The 14,680-nt window shown below is 39.9% G+C and overlaps 2 protein-coding genes and 1 long non-coding RNA gene across 4 annotated transcripts in view; 2 read left to right on the top strand and 1 right to left on the bottom strand.

Annotated features, from left to right (window-relative positions):
- The window catches only part of LOC307184679, a 554,503-nt gene that overhangs the window by 398,397 nt on the left and 141,426 nt on the right, over positions 1–14,680 (bottom strand). The gene's annotated exons all lie outside the window — the stretch shown is intronic.
- The window catches only part of FMO2 (flavin containing dimethylaniline monoxygenase 2), a gene marked incomplete at its 3' end in the record, with an annotated part of 92,666 nt that overhangs the window by 29,253 nt on the left and 48,733 nt on the right, over positions 1–14,680 (top strand).
- On the top strand, positions 9,423–14,636 carry LOC307184673 (putative dimethylaniline monooxygenase [N-oxide-forming] 6). Its single transcript, XM_079918316.1, has 2 exons — positions 9,423–10,904; positions 12,883–14,636. Exons 1-2 carry the CDS (start codon positions 10,595–10,597, stop codon positions 12,957–12,959), a joined length of 387 nt encoding a protein of 128 aa, XP_079774442.1. The 5' UTR covers positions 9,423–10,594; the 3' UTR covers positions 12,960–14,636.

Genomic DNA, 14,680 nt, shown 5'->3' with positions numbered 1-14,680 from the left:
CTTTACCAATATTAGTAAACCAAGACTCATTCTAGACCCTGCAGGTGGCCATGCGCACCTTCCACCTTGGAAGTGAATTGGCCCAGGGATTGGGGGCAGCAAAACCAACAGACTGAAAATTCTCTGTGTAGGTAAACAGGTGCCTCTGTGTAAAGGCGCAACTGGCAATTATTAATCCTCTTTTCCTAAGCTTATGTAAATTGAGGAAAGGCTGACCCAGACCCAGAGACTTCAAATAAGAAAATTATAACTTGAAATTTTTCCAGCAAGATAATGGTAAACTCTTATCTAAACTTCACTGTGTCACTTACATCCTTCCAACACTAATCCTGTCCAGTGTTTTATGCGGTTCTGCCAACCTCTCCTCTTTTTTTTAATTTATTTATTTTATTTATTTATTTTTGGCTGTGTTGGGTCTTCATTGCTGCGTGCAGGCTTTCTCTAGTTGTGGCAAGTGGGGTCTACTTTTCGTTGCGGTGCACGAGCCTCTCATTGTGGTGGCTTCTCTTGTTGCGGAACACAAGCTCTAGGTGCACGGGCTTTAGAGCACAGGCTCAGTAGTTGTGGCACACAGGCTTAGTTGCTCTGCGGCATGTGGGATCTTCGCAGACCAGGGCTTGAATCCGTGTCCACTGCATTGGCAGGCAGATTCTCAACCACTGCACCACCAGGGAAGCCCATCCCCAACCTCTTCTTAATCAGTAGTCTTCTGGAAGAACACTAAATACTATTAGTTGCAACTAATACTAAAACTAATACTACTAGTTGCCCCAACTAATAGTGGAAGCAAAATAATCTGCTTATTTCTCAGACTGTTACTCTACTGTAAATAGTATTCCAATGCCAGTGTTTTCAACTCCAAAATAATTATATTTTCTAGTCCAAAGGTTTTAATAAAAATGATAATAGTAAGGAACAAATAGAATTTATGCTTTCCACCAATAATTATTGACTACTTATAATGTGCAAGGGCTATACTAAGCCCTGGGGACTCAACAGTAAATTAGATAGAAATTATCTCTACTCTTAAGAAGATTACATTCTACTGGAGGAAAACAGTCAATAAACAAATATACAAAGTAATAAAAATAAAATATCTTGTATCTATATGAGATGATGGATGTTAACTGAACTTATTGTGATAATCATTTCACAATATTTGTAAGTCAAATCATTATGCTGTACATCTTAAACTTATATAGTACTGTATGTCAATTATATCCCAATAAGACTAGGAAGAAATCCAAAAAAAATTTCATGTCGTAGAATAATAGAAAATAGAGAATAAAGGCCTAAAATGTCATCTAGTCCAGTCCTCTAGCTTCAGACCAAAGTGACCCCCAAATTATGGAAGGTTGGTGGTTACCAACCCCAACCCCATTTGAATCCTAGGTGTGTCTTTTTCTTAGCTACTGCAACTATATTCTTCAAGCATATCCGCCCAAGACCTGATGGATTTCCAGTCAATTCTTTGGTACTCTAAAGTCCCAGTTTCCCCAGTAATATCTCTGTGGAGATTCATTCCAGTGTGGAAACTCAGCTGCAAATACATCTATTTTCTCCCAGTAGAATCACAGTCTGACTCAACAGAATGCACCTTTTTGGGCATCTTCACTGCTTATTCCCACCCCACGTTTGCCTTTACCTACTCATTTTCTCATTTACTCCCTCTCTTATATTCGCCCCTCCCCCTCACCTTGCGCGGACTCACATTCACGCCACCAGTTACATAGACTCAAAATTTCACCTCATTTTCCTCTTCTTCCTAGAATCCCCATCTGCAGTGTAAGAATAGATCTTATAAAGTCCACCTTCTATGTGTCTTTTACCTGCCCCCACCTTTTTAATTGTATCTTTATTGTGGAGCACTTGTAGGCTCACAGCAAAATGGAGAAAAATGCACAGAAATTTCCGATATATTCCCTATCCCCACACATGCATAACCTTCCCATTATCAACATCCCTGACCAGAGTGGTACATTTATTACAATCGATGGACCTACACTGACATATCATCACCCAAGATCCATAATTTACATTATGGTTAATTCTTGGTATTGTACATTCTGTGAGTTTGGGCAAATGTATAATGACTTGTATCCACCATTATAGTATCATACAGAATAGTTTCACTGCCCTAAAATTCCTCTGTGCTCTGCCTATTCCTCCCACTCTTCCTGTAACCCTTAGCAACCACTGATCTTTTTACTGTCTACATAGTTTTGCCTTTTCCAGAGTGTCATACAGTTGGAATCTTATAGTATGGAACCTTTTCGGACTGGCTTCTTTCATTAAGATTCCTCCACGTCTTTTCATAGCTTGACAGCTCATTTCTTTTGAGCACTGAATAATATTCCATTATCTGGATGTACCATTGTTTATTTATACATTCACCTACTGAAGAACATCTTGGTTGCCTCCAAATTGGGGCAATTATGAATAAAGCTGCTATAAACATCCATTTGCATGTTTATGTGTGGACGTAAGTTTTCAATTCCTTTGGGTAAATACCAAGAAGCACGACTGCTGGATCGTATGTTAAGTATGTTTAGCTTTGGCAGAAACTGCCAAATTGTCTTCCAAAGTAGGTACACCATTTTGCATTCCTCTCCTCACCTTTTAACTCCTACTGCCAACAAGCTAGATCCAACTACTGTTATTTCCTAAACTATTGAAATGGACCTCTAACTGGCCAGCTAGACTAGTTTCCCTGTCACAGTATATACCCTGTACACCACTGCCAGGTTACCTTTCTGGGATGAGCCCCTAAACACATTACTCCTACTCAAAATCCTTCACCACTTCTTCCTTCCTCCATTTTAATCACATGCAGGGTGCCTCCCAATATAGCTCAACCTGCTTTCTTAGTCTTACTTGCAACCACGTTCCAAATTAACTAGATTATTTACAGTTTGATCTCTGAATAGATCCATCTTGATGCCTATAGCTATAGTTATTTTCCTGCTTGGAGTCTAAGCATCTTTCAAACCCGTCTTAAATCTAAACTCTTTCCTCCTGGGTCAGACTTTGTACCTGTTGAGGTTAACTCTGATTATGTGTCTAATGGCAACAAAGAAAGGGTAGATTGGGGTAGAGAATAGAGAATAGTCATCCTGTTGCAAAGTTATTACAGCATCTTTAAGCATCCTCATATATGGGAGGTAGGCTGCTTCCACCATAAGAGAGGCTTAGAGTGACTCAAAAGTTCAAGATTCTCAGGTTTATTGAAAGACTTGATGAGGCTGGGGATTCCACTTATGTTATAATTCTGAAGGCTGCAAAAGTTAAATTTGTTCTGAATTTCAACAAAGTTAGCCCCGAAGAATAAGAGATCCTTTTAGGGTCACCACAGAAGCTCTGCCTCTCTGACCATGCATTGAGCTGAGAGTCTAAAGACCGGAGCCTGTCATTTTCTTTCTTAAGCACTTCAGTGTGCTCAGAGTAGCCATCCCTCCCCGTGACCTTTCAGTCATCTTTGTTGCCACACAGGTAAGTGCCACAGCCACTTGTTCCTCCAAGGCACTTGCTTTAGTACGTACTTCCCCACAATCAAACATAGGTGATAATATGGTTAGTTGTGATACCACCATTTTCCATGGATCACTGCATCCCAATTCACAATTGTCAAGGGGCTCAGCACTGCATTCAAGTTCAGGGAGATGACCAAACCAACTCCCAAATCTCATTTTTGAGTGTCCATTTCCTTGGACCATTCCTGGCACCAACTTTTGTATCAGTCAGTATCCAGTCAGAAAATAGAACCATCACCACTTATTTTAACATAAAGAATATAATATTAAAAATTGTTGGTGAGGGCTTCCCTGGCGGTGCAGTGGTTGAGAGTCCGCCTGCCGATGCAGGGGATGCGGGTTCGTGTCCCAGTCCGGGAAGATCCCACATGCCGCGGAGCAGCTGGGCCCGTGAGCCATGGCCGCTGGGCCTGCGCGTCCGGAGCCTGTGCTCCGCAAACGGGAGAGGCCACAACAGTGAGAGGCCCGCGTACCGCAAAAAAAAAAAAAAAAAAAAAAATGTTGGTGAGGTATCAGAAACCCTAAAGGACAAAAAGAGAACACAGAATATCATAGAGGTAGCAACTGCCGAAGAAGCTACCACCTCCAGGCCTGAAGAGACAAAGGGGAGAGGCTGGGATTATTGGAATTGAGAAGCTTAGAGGGAACTTGCAGAGCTGAGATGGTACCTCTGAGGAGGCTGCCAGCTGGCTGGTGTTGGTCTCTTTGAAGCAGCATAAATAAATTGGTTCTAGGAGTGTTAGAACAACTGTAACCCGGACCTAGCTATGGCACCAGCATTGCTGCCAGGGGGAAGACATAATGCTGCAGCAGTGCTGACAGGAACAGGAAGCAAACAGAAAGGAGCAAGCCCCTTCTTTTCCAGGTTCTAGACACCCCCCCCCAAACAAGGAGCCAGCTGGCAAAGGAGAATGATGTTTGCAGAGTCCCAGGCCCGGCTTCATACAGCAGAGCATGAAAGAACAGGTTTGAGGAAAAGACAACCTACTGAATGGGAAAAAATGTTTGCAAATGATATGACTAGTAGGGGATTAATAGCCAACATATATAAACAGTTCATACAACTCAACATCAAAAAAACAAACAACCTGATTAAAAAATGGGCAGAAGAACTGAATAGACATTTTTCCAAAGGGGAAATGCAGATGGCCAACAGACACATGAAAAGATTCTCAACATTGCTAATCATCAGGGAAATGCAAATCAAAACCACAATGAGATATCACCTCACATCTGTCAGAATGGCTATCATCAAAAAGAACACAAATAGCAAATGTTGACGGGGATACAGAGAAAAGGGAATCCTCACACACTGTTGGTGGGAATGTACATTGTTGCAACCACTGTGAAAAACAGTATGGAGGCTTCTCAAAAAACTAAAAATAGAACTACCATATGACCTAGCAATTCCACTCCTGGATATATAGCCCAAAAAAACAAAAACACTAATTCAAAAAGATACATGCACCCCAATATTCACAGCCAAATTATTTACAATTGCCAAGACATGGAAGCAACCTAAATGTCCATCAACAGATGAATGGATAAAGAAGCTGTGATACATATATAATGGAATACTACTCAGTCATAAAAAAGGACAAAATTTTACCATTTGCAGCAACATGGATAGAGGACATTATGCTAAGTGAAACAAGTCATACAGAGAAAGATAATTACTGTACGATATCGCTTATATGTGGAATCTAAAAAGTATAACTACTAGTGAATATAACATAAAAGAAGCAGACTCACAGATATAGGGAATAAACTAGTGGTTACCAGTGAGGGGGAGGGGCAATATAGTGGTGGGGGAGTGAGAGGTACAGACTATTGCATGTAAGATAGGCTCAAGGATGTATTGTAGAACATGGGGAATATAGCCAATATTTTTTAATAACTGTAAATGGAAAGTAACATTTAAAAGTTGTACAAAAATTTTAAAAAATAAAATTTTTTTAAAAGAACCTGTTTGAGGTCAAGAGAAAATAATAATCAATCAGCCAGCCTTCTTTAAACCCATCTCAAATACCACTTCCCTCATAAAGGCTCTCTTAATTTACCCCTATATAAATGTGTGTTCTCTCTCATTTGAATCCATATAGTAACTTGGTTTCCTTTTGGTGTCACTTATATTTTTCCCTGCACTAGAGTTATGCCTGCACTTGTCTTAATCTCTCCCCTCTCCACCGTCCTTCTCCTCCATACACAAACACACACATGTTAGAGATCTGTGAATGTTGGAACAATAACCATTTCTCTCCACATCCCCTGTGACTTCTCAATAACTAGCTGTGTTTACTCACTGCTGAATCCCCAGTGCCTACAACTGGACCTGGCACATAGTAGGTATACATATTTTAATGAAAGACTAAGTAAGTTAGTAAATGAATTTAACTGAACTGAATATCAGTCTAGGCAAATCAGGCTTGGATAACACTAGGGGCTTTCGAATATAGGAACACCTTGGTTAAACGGTATGTCACTTGAGGAAATAAAAGAAAATGTCTTCTTTGTGGAGTGATTGGCCTAATTTCAAACTTAGGAAACTTCTCAGCTTCTAATTCACTGCATTCCCCCACTTCTCCCCCTGACCATATCAGAAGGGAGATGTACGCCAAAATCTCATGGACTTAAGTGGATCCAAATCCTGAAGCCAATTTCATATAACAAAATAAATAGAGAGAATGTATTTTGCAACCAGTACAAAAAACAAACAAACAAACGCATCTGGCATAGACTTGTCTGAAAAGTTAAGCATAGGATATTACATTCAAAACCAAAGAAGAATGGCTCCAAGCATTCCTGTGGAAGAGATGAAGTCTGTTCCAAATCCCATGATACCAAAGAGTACTTCTGGCAGATGAATTTAATCACTGTTCTGTGTTACTAATAAGAACACACTTAGAAAGGGGTCATCAAGTTAAATCAACATTTACTTATAGATCTCCTACTGAATACCCAACCCTCTACTGGGTGTTGAGGAAAATAAAATTTAAAGTACACATGATGGTCCATGATAGGAAATATGAAATCTGTCTAACAGAGATAAGAATTAACACTCATGAGACAATGAGCTTCGGGCTTCCCTGCTGGTGCAGTGGTTGAGAGTCCGCCTGCCGATGCAGGGGACATGGGTTTGTGCCCTGGTCCGGGAAGATCCCACATGCCGCGGAGCGGCTGGGCCCGTGAGCCATGGCCGCTGAGCCTGCACGTCCAGAGCCTGGGCTCCACAACAGGAGAGGCCACAACAGTGAGAGGCCCGCGTACCACAATAAAAAGAAGAATAAATAAATAAATAAATAAAATAAAATAAAATACAGAAACCACAACGAAAAAAAACTAAAAAATTTAATTTCATGACCCCCCCCAAAAAAAGAAAGATTATAGAACTTTACAACAAGACAGCCCTTGGTGACTGTGAACTAAATAAACAAGTGCCTTGAGATTTAGATGAGGCTGGACTACTAGAATATTAGCAAGTCAAAAGAAACTTCCTACAGGGATAGCACTTAGCTGAGACTTGAAAGATGTTCTCAGACAAGAAAAGTAGAGAACCATTATGTGACACAACTCCAGAGAGTGGCATTCTCAACAGTGCAGAACACAACAGTGTGCCAGTATCAGGTGGGAAAAAGGGGTTGCTGGTCACCCTTCTAGATAGGGGTGACCAGCAATCCATGAAAGGCACAGAAGAAGGCAACGGACATGGTGTATCCAGGAATCTGTGAGTCAACCAGTGCAGCCAGATCAGAACATTTATTTGAAGAAGCATTAGATGATAGATCAATAAGATGCAAAGTCAGACTCTGGGTTATCCACAAGAGGGGAATGTCTCTTTTCCATAAAGTCACTGTGCATAAGCAGAATTATACTCAAAAACCCTGTGGGGATGTAAACATATACAAATATTCTAAACTTTAGCCCTCTCCATACACCCCACCCCTTCCTTATTTTCTAAGAAAAGTTGCTTGGTACGCTGCATGATCAGAGAGGAATTTTTGAAAAATGTGTTACATAAGCTTTCATCTTGCAAGTCCTGTTAGGCAGAAGGTAATCCAGAAGAGAGAAACCTGATAATTCTGAACTCTTCACAGTGTGCTTTTTCTGTAAAATGAAAACCAAATGGAGTTTAAATACTAGCACGCTGAATGTGAGCATGTCTTAGGTTTAATGTACTCCAATATAGGACCTCATGACCTCTGAAGATTTTATTGTTGCTGTAATAAGAGGTTGCTCAACAAGCCATGTACAATAGGTCAGTATCACTTGGATTGCAAAGGGGAAAATAATAGAACCAGAACTATCTGAACTTTTGTTTCACTCATTCATTCATTTATTCATTCAGAAAATAAATATTTGAGTTCATTATGCATAGGGTACTATGTTAGGCACAGTTGCATATAAGAAGTACAGCAGGCAGACAGTATTCTAAAAGCTGAGAGAAAAGAAGTATTAGAATAATCATAATATAAATGAATAGGACAGAGTATGATTAGGGCAGTAAAGACAATTAGAGCTTGGTGGAATGACTTCCAATTGGTGGGAGGGAAGACAAGCAAAGACATGAGAAGGGAGACAGCTTTTAAGCTGGACATTGAGGGTATATCTAGACAAGCAAAAATAGGACTTGATAAGCAGAGATGGAATATCAAAGACCACCAAGGCAAACTGCTAAAATGCATGCACAATAGTCTTGAATTAGCCTCTGACCTTGCCCTCAAGTGCCTTATGTTCTAGTGGGGATGATGGGAGATGGACGCAGTTATAACCCAAGACAGACAGTGATAATGTGCCCCAGAGCTGCTTGGCATCTAGGTCTAGGACAAGCTCTCTCATCCAGAGGCAGAGTCTGAGCTTAATTTCCTCCTTACTGGCTCAAACCACCCACATATTGAAATAATGAAAATGTGAGCTCTCTGGAGCAATTGTCTGTTGTTATATAATACTTCTGTTTTCCTTTGTTTGGAGAACATCCTTTTAGGGAAAATTCCAAGGAGCTGTAGGGCACGTACTCTTCTCTCCTCATGTTACAATTGGCTGGAGTCCAGGAACAAAGAGCAGGGATTCATTAAGGATGGAAATATTGTGAGGTCTTATCACCTTTGTTTCCCGGAGCAGAATCTTCCATGTTTTTTAACCAGTCTGCAACCTGCAGCTCAGCCCTCCTTTCAGTGGGCAGCTGAGAAAGCTCCTTCTCACAACCATCAACAGAAGTTACCAGCTACGCGTGAACGGTACAGACTCAAACATGAGAACCTTCCAAGCGTGAGCCTTCACCCTTTTTCTGACCTTAGCAGAAATTTCCAAGTGAGGTTTTAAAAAATTTTAAATCTCTGAGCTTCGCCATTATGAGAAATACAGCAACCATGAGTAGAGGATGCTTTTGTCATGTAAGAGGAAACAGTGAGGCCTGAGGCAGCCCATCAGAGACACAATCCTTTCATTTGGGGTTGTTGGGCTGGAGGGAAATAGATGTCTTGAATCCAGGAGCAATATAACATTCCATACTTTTCCTTCATTTCATGAAAGTTCCTTCAGAATATGGGGAAAGAGAGGCTGCCAGCTTTTAGATGTACTTTCAAGGCAGCACATTGTGTGAATTTTTATCCTGTTCTTGAAACAGAGAGGAAATGTTTATTTTGAAGTTAGACTTCAACTGCTCCTCAAAAGAAACCACTTTTCAGTTACACAGAGGTTTTGGGGTTCTTTTTAGCAGCTTTATTGGAGTATAATTGCTTTACAGTGGTGTGTTAGTTTCTGCTGTATCACAAAGTGAATCAGCTATACATATACATATATCCCCATATCCCCTCTGTCCCACCCTCCCTATCCCACCCCTCTAGGTGGTCACAAAGCACCAAGCTGATCTCCCTGTGCTATGCAGCTGCTTCCCACTAGCTATCTATTGTACATTTGTCCATGCCACTCTTTCACTTCATCCCAGCTTACCCTTCCCCCTCCCTGTGTTCTCAAGTCTATTCTCTACATCTGCGACTGTATTCCTGTCCTGCCCCTAGGTTCTTAAGAATTTTTTTTTTTTTTAGATTCCATATATGTGCGTTAGCATACCGTATTTGTTTTCCTCTTTCTGACTTACTTTGCTCTCTATGACAGACTCTAGGTCCATCCACCTCACTACAAATAACTCAATTTCATTTCTTTTTATGGCTAATATTCCATTGTATATACATACCAAACCTTCTTTATCCATTCATCTGTCGATGGACATTTAGACTGTGTCCATGTCTTGGCTATTGTAAATAGCACTACAATGAACATTGGGGTGCATGTATCTTTTCAAATTAGCATTTTCATCTTTTCTGGATATATGCCCAGGAGTGGGATTGCTGGATCATATGGTAACTCTGTTTTTAGTTTTTTAAGGAAACTCCATACTGTTTTCCAGAGTGGCTGTACCAATTTATACTCCCAGCAACAGTATAGAAGGATTCCCTTTTCTCCACACCCTCTCCAGCATTTACTATTTATAGAATTTTTTATTGAAGTATAGTTGATTTACAATGTTTCAGGTATACAGCAAAGTGATTCAGTTAAATATATACATATTCTTTTTCAGATTCTTTTATATTATAGGTTATTACAAAATACTGAATATAGTTCCCTGTGCTACACAGTAGGTCTTTATTGTTTATCTATTTTATATATAGTAATGTGTATCTGTTAGTCCCAAATTATTATTTGTAGACTTTTTGATGATGGCCATTCTGACTGGTATGAGGGGGTACCTCACTGTAGTTTTGATTTGCATTTCTCTAATAATTAGCAATGCTGAACATCTTTTCATGTGCTTGTTCGCCATCTGTATGTCAGACAGATATTCCTAAGGATTGTTACTAGCAACAGGAAAGGACTTTCCCAAAAGAAGAAAGTTTAGTTGTCTTCATGGTGACGATTAACTGCTTACCCTGAAATCTGTTCAGTGCTATGGACTGTTGCAAATATTTTTTGGAAATGAGGTACTTTAGAGCAAGGGCCTTTTTCTCTTGTTTCTCCATAGCACCCGGAGGAAAGAGCCTGTGTTCAATGACGAACCACCATCCCACATGCTATGTGGCACTGTGTCCATCAAGCCCAGTGTGAAGGAGTTCACAGAGACCTCAGCCATGTTTGAGGATGGGACAATGTTTGAGGGCATTGACGTTGTCATCTTTGCAACAGGTTATGGGTATGCCTACCCCTTCCTTGATGACTCCATCATCAAAAGCAGAAACAATGAGGTCACCTTGTTTAAAGGCATCTTCCCCTTGCTGATGGAGAAGCCAACCTTGGCTGTGATTGACCTTGTCCGGTCCCTTGGGTCTGCCATCCCTACAGCTGACCTGCAGACCCACTGGACAGTTAAAGTGTTTGCAAGTAAGTGGACCATTCTGTCTTTCATTCATTTAGTCAACAAATATTTACTGAGCACATACTATACACCAAGCACTGTGCTAGGTGCTAGGGATATAAAGGGAATAAGATAGACATGATGCTTGACCTCACAGAGCTTAAAATAAGGTGAGGGGAATGCTGCAATAGGGAAAGTTCTACAGTGTTCTGGTGAGGGGAGTTGGGTAGTGAGTTATTCCACAAAAACGGAACAGCATGAGGAAAGATATAAAGGTAAAGTACAGCATGGAGTGTGTGAGGAACCAGAAATATTTTGGTGTAAGGAAATATAAAGCAGAGGCAGGCAGCAGCAAGAAACAGAGGAAGGAATCAGAGCATGGAGGGCCTTATAACCTGTGTTAAAGAGCTTAGACTTTTCATAGGGGAATTGGTAGGACTTTGCAAGGCTATAAAAGCAAGAGAAGGACAGCAGTGGATCACTGCAATGTCAAGGTACATTGCAAAGGTTGAAAGGACCCTGGTGGGTGTCAGGACATGCTGGAGGCATTACCGATGTCAACTGTGTCAGAATAACAGTGTTGGGCCACTTCTACTCTGTTGATAACCTTCTCCCCCTTCCTCCCCCTGGACCCCATGGGTTTTAGGGACTACAAGTATGTTTGTGTGGGCAAATCAAGGATATGAGGAGAAAGGCAATATCTCAAATATCAATTTAATTTACTCCAATCATATTGATCACCACTATTATTGAAAGTATCCTTTTACTCAAGGGTTTGAGAATCTTGGCCAATATAGGTGTACCTTACCTAACATACCGTCCATAAAAACTTAGACTACAAGTAATGAAGAAAAAGTTAAAGTCATAGAGTATATGTGTATGTTTTCTTAAAATGTTGTGCATAAGTAAGCTTCTATTTCAAATGTACCATGAAAGATTGTTATTTTAAAAAACCCATTATGCTTTGTTGTAGAGCAGAAACTAACACACCATTGTAAAGTAATTATACCCCAATAAAGATGTTAAAAAATAAATAAATAAATAAAAACCCATTATGAAATCTTTTGTAAGGGTGCTCACTTATAAAATGATTCTATTGTCTTTTTCTCTTGAAAAGCAAAACAGTGCCAAGCATCTGAGGTTTTATGGAAAAATCAGACATAGTTCATAAACCCAAGAAATTTACATAAAACAATGGGCATCATTTACTCATCCAGCCAATATTTATTGAGCACCTGCTATGTGCCAGGTTCTGTCTTGGCACTCAAGATACAACATCAAACAAAATGACCAAAATTCTGGTCCCTTACTTTCTAGCAGGGGCACAGCAAGTATCTGACCACAGGATACCAGCAGGCTGAGGTGAGATGCTAATAATGACTGGGAAGTATTCATGGGAATGCCATAACTTCTCCTGCCATTATTACAAAGGCAAATGAGCTACAGTTAGCAATTAAAAGAGGCCTCCACTAATATAGTGAAATTTTTTAAAAAAATAAAAATTTTCTGCTGCCCCTTAAAACATCTTCCTTGGCTGCAGGCTGATGCTGGAAAACCCAGGTTTCCTTCCATTGTCCAATTTTAATTGCCATAGACCTTAGATTGAATTATTTTACCAGACTATTTCTTGAGAGAATTCTTAGTAAGAGGATGCAGAAAGAAATGATGAAACTGATAAGGTATTATATGCATGAGGCATGTTGAGGATTGACCCTCCATAATGTCATCAGAAATGTAAGATAGGATGACTTGAAGCTAAAAATTTTTCCACTGTCACTATTTCATTGTAGGCCAGCTTTGCCATTCCCAGAGCAGGTTCATTGGCTTCTCAGATCTTTGTTTCCGTGAATTGTTATTCTGCTAAACATACTAAAGAAAGCTCCTCTTGATACACAATCTTTTAGGAACATAGTTCATAAACACTGAATGAAATTAATCATGTATAATTACATATTTCTGATTTCTTTGTCTTTTTCAATATTTCTGTCTTCATTTGTTTTTTAGACTCATGCACCCTGCCAACTACAAATGAAATGATGGATGATATTAATGAGAAAATGGGGAAGAAACTCAAATGGTAAGAGATGGTACTTGCTAATAAACAAATCCTAAAATTTGCCTATATGTATAGGAAAACATTAATAGATTCTATAATCTTGTCACTAGTCAAAGTTCACATTTTTTAAACACTTGCTATAATCAAGCAGTATTCGATGGGCAAAAAATTGTCATTGCACTTCTCCTGTGTAACTCTAGAGCACAGGTTCTCAGATGGGTGATTTTGTCCCCCAGGGGATATTTGGCAAAATCTGGCAACATTTTTGGTCATTGCAAGTGAAGAGGGCATGCTACTAGCATCTAATGGGTCGAAACCAGGGATGCTGCTAAATATCCTACAGTGCAGAGAACAGTCCACCTAAACAAAGAATTATCCATCTCAAAATGCCAATAGTGCTGAGGATGAGAAATGACTGACTCTTTCCCCAACAGCTCCTTTCCCACCAGCCATGCGTCTGTCAGCAAACTAGCTAGCTGGAAGCTGAGCAGTGGCAGTGATGTACCAAGAAAACCAAATGAAGAATTAAATTGAGTTCACCTGCCCTTGTATTTTCTACTTATTACCCTTTATGTTAGAGGCCAATAGGAATAATGAGGAGGACAAAGAGCAGCCTCAATGTCAATCTTATTGCTTAAATAAGGGTTTCTAAAAGCAAATGAGATCACACTCCAACTAAACGTATGAAACAATTTATATTAGTAAATTGCAACAGTATTAAAACTATACATAAACCCAATTTTAAACACATTGATATAAAAATCTAACATTAGGGGAGATCCTAAGCAATGTCATATAAAGAATAATCATGTATCAAAGAGTAAACTAAGTTAATCAGTCACCTTGAGACCCTAGGGTCAGTTCACTCCAGGCTTCATGGCTAGAGACAAAAGTCCAAAATGACATCACACTTGAATAGAGGTTAGGAAGGAGAGGAAAAAAAAAAGCTCACTTACAGTCAAAGAACAAATGATAAATTCTATGTTGTGGAAAAAGGGAGGAGTGGGGGTATTACTGGAGGTGCTGACTAAAATGTTACTTTTCTGAGAGTAAAAAGTAAGAAATTTGTGCTTCTGTTTACAACTGTGGCACTCATTCCAATGTGTTCTTTTCTTTCCCCAGGTTTGGCCAGAGCCAGACTTTGTAGACAGATTACATCACATACATGGATGAGTTGGGCTCCTTCATAGGGGCCAAGCCTAACATACCATGGCTCTTCCTGACTGATCCCCAGCTGGCCCTGGAGGTGCACTTTCGTCCTTGTAGCCCATACCAGCTTCGACTGATGGGACCAGGAAAGTGGGATGGAGCCAGAAATGCCATCCTGACCCAATGGGACAGGACAGTAAAGCCAACCAGAACAAGAGCTGTCAGTGAATCTAAGAGACCCCAACCGTTTTACAATTTGCTTAAAACACTTTTATTCCCAGTGCTTCGTTTGGCTGTTTTACTTGCATTTTATTAATGGGAAAGTTCTTTGGGTTTCAGAGTTCAGCCCAGAAGTTCAATTGCAAATATGCATATACAGATATTAAATTTCATAGCTGCTCTTTCCCTTCCTGCAGACTTAAAATGAATCCTAGCCCATTTGACTAAAGTCTAAATAAAATGGATAATAGCATCTCTCTTTAGATAAGAATCTAAATTGGCAAGTTTGGAGATACTCAAAATAAGGTAAAAGATGGGGCGATAAATGGGAGTGAGCACAGATTTGCTGGCTGAACAAAGTTTAATCAACTTTTTAAC

The sequence above is a fragment of the Stenella coeruleoalba genome (assembly GCF_951394435.1).
Source record: "Stenella coeruleoalba genome assembly, chromosome: 1".
Lineage (NCBI taxonomy): Eukaryota > Metazoa > Chordata > Mammalia > Artiodactyla > Delphinidae > Stenella > Stenella coeruleoalba.
The sequence above is the reverse complement of the archived record's forward strand: the minus strand, read 5'-3'. Positions and strand labels throughout refer to the sequence as shown.

Bases quoted from the DNA above. Each gene is read 5' to 3' on its own strand.
- LOC307184673 (XM_079918316.1), top strand. From the start codon at position 10,595: ATGCTATGTGGCACTGTGTCCATCAAGCCCAGTGTGAAGGAGTTCACA. The intron at 10,905-12,882 runs GTAAGTGGACCA...TTTGTTTTTTAG, and splicing joins GACAGTTAAAGTGTTTGCAA to ACTCATGCACCCTGCCAACT.